This window comes from Plasmodium cynomolgi, chromosome 14 (genome assembly GCF_000321355.1).
Source record: "Plasmodium cynomolgi strain B DNA, chromosome 14, whole genome shotgun sequence".
Classification (NCBI taxonomy): domain Eukaryota; phylum Apicomplexa; class Aconoidasida; order Haemosporida; family Plasmodiidae; genus Plasmodium; species Plasmodium cynomolgi.
The window spans coordinates 1,548,055-1,556,852 of NC_020407.1; the positions used below are offsets into that span (position 1 = coordinate 1,548,055).

At 39.1% G+C, this 8,798-nt stretch overlaps 2 protein-coding genes across 2 annotated transcripts; both read right to left on the reverse strand.

The window, feature by feature from the left end:
• Positions 1–243: 243 nt before the first annotated feature.
• PCYB_144510 (hypothetical protein) lies at positions 244–2,975 on the reverse strand (the record flags this gene model as incomplete). The annotated part of the gene is made up of 6 exons (XM_004224922.1): positions 2,492–2,975; positions 2,099–2,324; positions 1,914–1,956; positions 1,757–1,813; positions 1,396–1,444; positions 244–617 (listed from the first exon to the last, which is right to left on the reverse strand). The coding sequence occupies exons 1-6, from the start codon at positions 2,664–2,666 to the stop codon at positions 244–246; spliced, it is 924 nt and encodes a 307-aa protein (XP_004224970.1). The 5' UTR covers positions 2,667–2,975.
• A 907-nt stretch (positions 2,976–3,882) lies between these two features.
• On the reverse strand, positions 3,883–6,300 carry PCYB_144520 (hypothetical protein; the record flags this gene model as incomplete). The annotated part of the gene is made up of 2 exons (XM_004224923.1): positions 3,883–4,140; positions 4,210–6,300. The coding sequence occupies 2 exons, from the start codon at positions 6,298–6,300 to the stop codon at positions 3,883–3,885; spliced, it is 2,349 nt and encodes a 782-aa protein (XP_004224971.1).
• Between the last annotated feature and the right edge of the window lie 2,498 nt (positions 6,301–8,798).

An 8,798-nucleotide genomic window follows, 5' to 3' on the forward strand; every position in this document is an offset into this window, starting at 1 on the left:
CAGAAATGAAGAGAAAAACTTCACAATTTGAATTAGAGTAAACTCGGTGTGGAAGGAACGGAGAGTGTAAAATTGTGTTTTTTTTTTTTTTCCCACATGTACATATCTGTACGTCTTTCCTTTCAATGTATGAACTGGTATGCAAAAGGGTGGGGCGAAAGATTGATAGGCAGCTGTTTCTGTGGGGCAAATTATTACCCCCCAAATGAGCCTCTACCCCAATGATCGCTTCCCCAATGCGCCTCATATATCGGCACAGCACACACCTATGCCCGTGTGATTCTCGGGGGAGAAGGGCAATATGAGGTTATTTATATTTAGCGAGAACTTCCTCATCACATTGTAAACCCCGATGTATAGTTCCACCTTATTGCATAAATGATAATTATTCGGACAAGACAAAATAGCATTGTTAATATCGCAATGAAAACATCCAAAGTAGATGAAAGATGGTTCTATTCCGTTTAGGGTTGATGCCGCTTCACTCTGAATGTGGTCCACTCCGATGCTCAAATTATAAACTTTTAATTCGTCCAATAAAAATGGATAGTCACAAGACTCTACTGAATATGGTGCCCCCCCGATGTATATCGGAAAGTCGTTCGTTTTTGTTATTCCTAAAGTGAAAATGGAAGATGCACACGTGATTGCACGATGTTTTTTCGATGCAATAGTGAACAATCTTTACACGAATGTCCATGGGAAGAAGGCGGATAGACAAATGGGGCGCATATGATTACGCCGCAATGTATATGCGCTGGTTGCGAAATTGACCAAATTGGGACATCCCCCATTTGGTCATTTATGCGCTTGTGGAGATATACACGCGTATGAACGCATGCATGCACGACCTTCGGTTAAAAAACTGGAGTCCAGGATTCCGTTCACGAAGAGTCTTACGTGGTTTATGTGTCTGACAACTGTTGCAGCGCAAGGGCACACATATATATATATATATATATATATATATACATACATACATACATACATACATACATATTTACATGTACACACATTTAAGCCTGGACGAGTGCGCTCCACCCTTTCGTTGCGTCTACTTCCGCGAACCATACCTGCAATGTGATACCACTGGTGACGCCTTAATTTGAAATTGCTCAAAAATTCTTCTCCGGCTGTTCAGGAAAATGTTATTTGTGGGTGTTCATGTGACCATGCTTAGATCTGCATATACTTTTTTTTTTTCGCATCAGCGTTTTAGGTATATGCGCAAGGGTGTCCCAAGTTAGGCACACATTTTTGCATATATCACATGTGCTGGGGGAAAAAATTGCACATGGGGGAATGGAACGACTCATAATCATTTTGAAAAACAGAGCAAAATGGGCCGATGCAATGTCAGTTAAAAACCGTTCAGTTGTTTCATTTTTCAATAACCCGAGTTCGTGCTAGAAGAGGTGCTCAAAACGATTTTAATTCGTCCGTTCTGCAAAAAAGGGTGGTATAAGTAATAGTTTTGTGCGTTCAGGGGCCTAACGAAGCGCATCAAGTTCTTAGTGCTTGGTGCGTGTGTGGAGACGCCTACTTACACATACACATGCATGTAGATATGGGCATATACCCACGTGTGTGTGGCAAACAACCCGAAATGCTCTGCGAGAACGACGTTTACAAGATTGAAGGTCCGTCGAATGACGAAAAGTCGTACTCACAAACAGGGCTATAAAAGCACAACATACTCTCTTTTTATCATTTTGTCATTTTTTAATTGTGATTTCTTTTTTTTTTTTTTTTATACCTTTGCATTTATTAATATAGCTGGGGAGGATTCCTGGATCTTGTCTTTTATGATTCCCTGCAGGGCGTGGGGGGATGAAAGAAAAGGGTGTTCTTAATTGATATAGGGAAACTAATTTCAAAAAGAATGGAGAGTCAAAATAGGCATAGGGGTATACCTTGTGGATTACTGGGCAAAACATTTCTTCTACGTTGTTTTTTCTTCAAATGGAAGGACATAAAGTTAGTTCATGCGTGTAAATGGGACTCCTTATATGCATTTACATACTCATGTACAAGTGACTTGCTCGCGCTTGACACACAACTCCTGTGTGAGGCGGCCCAGTTTGTTTTTTTTCCCTACATCGATAGTTCATCCTCCAGTAGGTAGATAAAAAAGGTGTAGGAAAAATCGACCGTTTTGAAATACTCGTCCGAATGGGGAATGTAAATGTAATTTTTTCTGAACAAGGAAGAGTTCCCGATACCGCCAAATCCAGTGGAGGCGAAAAAGTTTCCGACGGCATGGTTTCTGTTGCCAGTTGCGTCTACAGCAGATATGCTGTCGAAGTTTATGTGCGCGGAAATGCCTATCGAGGAAAGGTGGGGTTGTTGCAGATTGAGCCACGCAAAAAAAAAAAAAAAAAAATATCTGCATGTGATTATGAGAAATACACGCATTTTCCGATCGGAAAGGTAAAAATGCATGGCCAATCTTGCACAAAAAACGGAGCAACTGTTCAGGGAAAATGCTCACCATATGGCTTTGCCTCGGGCAACAGGATCTTTTGCCCATTGTTAATACAAATTGCCGTGTCGATGGACACGTCACATTCTGGCAACTTCGGATCATCCAAATAACACTCAATTTGTATTTTAAAATAAAAATATAGAAATATCAGACGCCATGCTTTGAAAAAGTGAAATGGCATTTTACTAGTGTATGCGTAGAAATTGGTTTTGGTCGTTCCAGTGGCGAGGTCAGTGGGAATGCAAGGCGGTTATCGTGATTGGAAGAGGCGTGCTGAATCGAAAGAGTGTGCTTAATGAACAGAGTGAGCAAGAGCAAAGTGTCGAAACATATCAACAGATTAAAAAAAAAAATAGACCGAATAAAAAGACAGCGGTGAGAAGGCGAATTTGCACGCAGAAGGGGGAAACAAAACTGGGGGGTCTTAACTTGAAATTTGTATTTTTATAAATTTCGATGTTGTCATGTTTTCACATTTGTACGTTTCTCCGTAATTTTTTTTTTTTTTTTTATCATTACATTTGGAGTGCTTTGGCCAATCCTGTACATACTTTCCAGCTTTGTGCGGTTGTTTTTAATTGGCCTCTCCCATGATTCACGCGTCTACACATTTTTTTAGGCCACCCGGTTCGTAATTTTTTCCTTCTTCCAATAGTGTACATACACATAATGGCACGACTGGTAGAACATGCTAACTGAAAAAATAACACCAGAATGTGCAAAAAATGATCACATTTGCGCTTTGCGAAGCGTGACATAATTAACCATGTTAAGATAAATTATCATTCCGTTTTGGACAATGCAATAAAAGGACAGCAATGATACATTTAAAGAACGGACCATATTTTAAACACATGTTTGCTTAATAATCAGGGTTCAAATTGTGACATTCATCCGGTGTAGTGCGGACAAAATTGTAAGTTTTTTTTTCTTTTTTTTTTACACATTGGAAATTTTTTTTTTTGCTATGAAAACTCAAAGAAAAAAAATGATTGGACTGTCCAAAGGATTACAAAAAAAAAAAAAAAAAAAAAAAAAAAAAAAGGAAGCTGTTATGTACACATTCGAAATGTGTTCGACGGGCGCAAATCTGCCTGGCAAAAATGAGGGCATACTAAAAATAGAATAAAACGTACTGCCTCACAGGAGTGGTACAGTATGGCATGTAAATAAGGGCACCACGTGGGTAGCACATCGCAGTGGTCCCCCACGTGGATAACTTCCAACGGAGAGTAATCACATCTCTACTGCTCAGTTGCCTTCGTTTTGCTCGAAAAAGCGAGCGTACTGGTTAGGCACACGGCTCTGGAGGCATGTACCCCGAAGGGGGTATTATACTTCTCACAAATGAGCAGCACATCACATTTGGGGGAAATACAAAATTTGTAATCCCCTTTTCAGTTAGAGTAAAAATGTATTTTCTTGTCAAAGGATCCCAAGATAAGCAACGATTTTTTATTTTCCTCAATGTTATTCGAATTGGTTTCACTGGAAAATGGGCAAATGTAACTTTTTAACAATTGAAAGCATCTGATTTTATAGCCATTATTTATAACGCCTATAATGTTGCCGCTTTTTATGTCAAAAATTAAAATGTGGGTACCATTCGCTTTATCGTCTGACGTGATGTAAATGTTATTTCCGTTTATGTCAACCTCGATTGTTGGAAAGGAAAGGGAATTTAAAACACATCCGTAAATTTTTCTAATAATCGATTTGCTAACAAAGGAGTAGACAAAAATGTTGGACGTGTCCGTGCATATCACCAAAATGTTTTTATTTTTATTATATTCTAAATTGAGAATATTATATTTGTCTGCTTCATCAAATAAGTAAATTTTACTCTCTACGTTGTACGTCTTGCTGTTTATACAAAGGACATGATTACTGCTTAGCATACTGGTGATTATCATTTCTTTGTTGTGATTTTCCTTGACCCACAAAACACTTGTTGGTATTTCAGGCAATCCTATGACTTTTTTTTTTTCATAAATTACGGACATTTCATTTTCACTTGTAATTTTTTCGTAAATAATTAAATTCTTATCATTTGCTATGGAACAAAAAAGTGAGTAATCCTCATTAAATACACATTTGATGGAGTACTTATTATGATACGTTAAATTTCTTATAATGCTAATATACCTTTCCTCCGTTTTTACATGATTTTTTATGTCATCAATTGAGTGATTTAATTCAACATTTTCCGTTAAAATGGAGAGATGGTTGATATTTATTTTGCATATATATATATCTCCATTCATTGTGGACACGATAAATATATTGTCCTTGTAGTTAATATCGATAAACATTATGGGTGAGCTTAAAGATAGATGGTCCAACTCTTTGCATATGTGAATGCATTCCTCCGCGTTATGTTCATTGTCGCTTTTCTCGTAGAGTATTAAAAGAAGCTTCACGTTTCCATCTGCGAACCCTACCAGAAGCAAGATTGGGAAAAAGTTTTTGAAAAAAATGATATTCTCGAATCTCATATTTTGGCACGTATCCAGGTTATAAATGTCTACATATTTTACAACTAAAATGTTGGACGTCGATCCGATGTAGTTGTCATCCCCGTTGTTGTTTTCGCTTTTGCCTTTTGCGCCGCCGCTGTATTTTACTTTTAACTCTCTGCAGATTTCCCGTTCGTACGTGAAGAAGCTGTCCCAGTTGTGCACATCCCTTGCCTTATGGCTGTCCGTTCCCGCGCTGCTAGTTAGCGCTTTGCCTGTTGCCGCTTTGCCCGTTACCGCTTTGCCCGTTGCCACTTTGCCCGTTGCACCTTTGCCGCTTTCCCCATTGAGACTCTTGCTCTTTTTGCCACTCAAGTAGCAACTTTTTCCCTTCTCGACGGGCCAATGTGCACCCTCAATGCTTTCAAAGTTGTACGGGAAATTGTCAATGCTCCTTTTTTCTTGGCCCAACTTCGCCTCATTTTTGGGCGCATTTTCATCCACTTCAACGCTCGGTTTTCCATTAAGGGTTAAGTCAAGTTTGCTGCTTGCCCCCGCTGGTAATTTCCCATTTACTGATAGGGGAAATTTCAAATGGTTTTTCGCTACCGAAGATATGTCCTTCACATTTTCGGCCACCTTTTTTAGTATGCATGCATCTTTAGCTTTGCTGCTATCGTTGTCCATGTCGCTTTTGGTCTCGTCTTCTATTTTGTCAAAAATTCCCATATGTTCACCCCGATTTGTACCTTCATTTTGAACGCTATCCTGACTACATTCGTTATGTTCTTTTTTTATCCCTACGCGGTTATCAGCTGAAGGTGCTGTGAAACTTTTTTTATAGTCGGGAAAGGTATCCATGTTTTGGAAACTGTTTCCCTTTTCTGCACTGTCCGTTCTTTTTTCACCCCTTTCCCTCGCATTCTGACTACTGCTGCTACTACAGTTTAATGCGCTTTCGAAGCTGTCTATAGCTTTACACAAAACTGTATTCTTCATTTTTTCAATCGTGTGGATAAAAAAGGCGCGATCGATTTCTAAGTCGTCGCTCAAATTGTCACTGAGGTTGTCACTGGGGCTGTCACTGAGGCTATCACTTCGGTTTCCACATCGATTGTCACTTGGGATGTTGCTTAAATCGTTATCTACTTCCTCATCTCGAGTGTTCACATCCTTGTCCGCGTCCTGGTTTCTGCCTTTCTCCAAAAAATACTTGTCATACTCCTTTACGTAATTTATTTTGCTTTCGTTCTTCAACGCCTCCAAACTATTTTTCATTCCAATCTTATCCAAAAAATCGTAAATAAATTGCATGTTCCGGAAGTTCTTCTCATTGTATTCCTTAAACTCTTTTCTCATTTTTGTATCTTCCTGGTCCTTGTGAGGTTAGGGGAAGTAAGTGCGATGTTCCGCTTCGCTTACTTCGTTCCCCTATAAAACGATTTGTCCTCTTTTATTTATGCCTTCTTCCCCTTCGTGCGGTTTCAGTGTCCCGGGGAATACAATCACTTTAACAGCCCATAAAGAGTGGCTATCTGCTGCCGCTGCGGAATTCGAGCCAAACTACCTTGAAAACTGCGGTTTGTCAGGCAGACGTACTGTCGCAACTTCTTCTATCTTATTACACGTGTTTTGCAAAATTATGTGTTTTTTCTTTTTATGCCATAAATTCAAAAGTAAGCTAGTGAGGGTGACACCACTGTAGCTTTATTTTTGCGCCAACTGTTCGAATATGTGGAGAAAAAAAAGCAGAGAGTAAAATTTCGGATGAGCCGCAGCCACATCACACACGGTCTGCACCTATCTCCGCACTTCTATATGGTCCTACTTTCAGTCGTTCCGGTACGCTTCAGTCCGTTCCCGTACGCTTCAATCCGTTTCGGTACGCTTCAATCCGTTTTCGTACCTTTTATTTGGAGCCCCCCGTCCCTGCTTGCCTTGCTGTATGTGGTATACTTCCCCCCTCGCCACTGGCCTTTGCTACTAATGGGAGAAGCGAACTTTATTTCCGTTTGGTGGTAATGCTCAATGAGATTTTTATTGCATTCGTTATGCTGGTGCTTCTCCTGTTCACGCCTTTGCTTTGTCAAATTGCCTCTACAGGGCACATACTAACAAAGCTTAGTGGCAGCACAAAGCGGAAAAGGTTATTTAATAGCATTTCAGGGCATCCCAAATGGGGTAATAAAATTTTATCAAAATTTTGAAAGCGTTTTGGGTTTGCTCTGCCATATGCAATGAGATACTTCCCGTACCCCATGAAAGATAACTTTATTTTTTTTCTAGAAAATTAACATAAAATATTCGACGAGGTTTACGTTTTATATAGATTCGTTTGAGGCCCTATTTTTAAAATTTATGACGCAGGACGGATTGGCACAAATGTTTGCAAGCGGATCAGGGGCGTCACATGCATTTGTGCCCACATTGTATGCATATAAATTACATATGTATATGTTTTTTTTTTTTTTCCCGTGCGAAGAGAAGCTGCCTCGAACACATGGTTTTTCTCCAAATCGTTATGATGAGTATAAGAGATGTGACGCAATCGGTTATGGAGAACGCTCCAAAAAAAGTTATAAAAACTATCCAAAAAAGTTTCCCCAGCGCGGACAAAAATGGGGAGACCTTTTAGTAATATTTACAAACAACGCAAAGAAGTATGATAAATGCAAATATGACAATATTAGTAAAAGAGAACCAACATGATTGATGCCATTCGGATCCGTTACCACTTCATTACTCGGAACTGCTTTCCTGAAATGGCTAGCTTAAAATTGAAAACGGTTTTAAATGCGAAGGGGTAACCAAAAAGTGTCATTAAAAAAAGCGTTCTATGCCTTTGTAAGTACTCTTAAGCGTACACTACTTACGCGAGAAGAGTAGCTTACGTACATATTGCATTCAAATAAAAGGGGGGGCGAGGATCCTTTTAACAAAAGAGTTTAAATACTTTATCAGTTTTTATAAGCGCATTTAAGGTCTACTTCGGGGATGGGGGTTGGCCTCTTTTCCATTTTTTGTGTTGCACTGAGCCATTTCGAACTCTTTGGAACATTCCATTTTTTGAAGTGCTTGGAAACAAAATTAACACTTTTAAAAAGGTAATATTTTATATTCTGACAAGAAAGAAAGGAAAATTGACAAAAGAATAAGTAAAATTTCTGCACATAAAAGTTTCCACAGTTTAAGGAGCATGCACATTTGTGCCATTTCCTCCCTTTAATTAATACTAGCAGCCTATGAATGGAGTTTTTTCCTTTCCCCTTTGTAGGGGGATAAAGAAGACAAGCGAAAAGGTGAGCATTTTTCGTATTCACCTAAGCATACAAAGAAAATAAAAGTGATGCAAACAGTTTGTTGTTATGTGGGCAATCCCTTATACGAACATCATCTTTTTGCACGCCGCTCGACAGATAATTTTAGAAATAAAAGGGGGCCACAAAACCTCTTACAGGTGTAACAACTCAGTGTGGTGTACGTGCAGCTTTTTTTCCCCCCCCCTTTTGCATTTTACAAATTAAAAACAAATAAATTATTCTCCTCTCCCACACACACCCTTTATGCGATGTGCATCGCTAAGCATGTTTTGCTTTGTATTGAGGATGTGAAGTGGGATAGGGAAATTTCTCACCACTGCCGACATTGCATCGGTGTCCAATTTTATTCGTTAAAAAGTATAAAATGAAAAAAGTAAATCAAACGAAATGATCGGGAGCAGCAAATGAAGTAACAATTGTTTTGTTAACGTTCAATGCGCGAAACTGCAATCAGTTTGCATAATTACGCACACTTATTTCTGGCCAAAATCATATTTCTCTGTGAGAATAAATGGACGGGCCAAACCAGGACTGGTG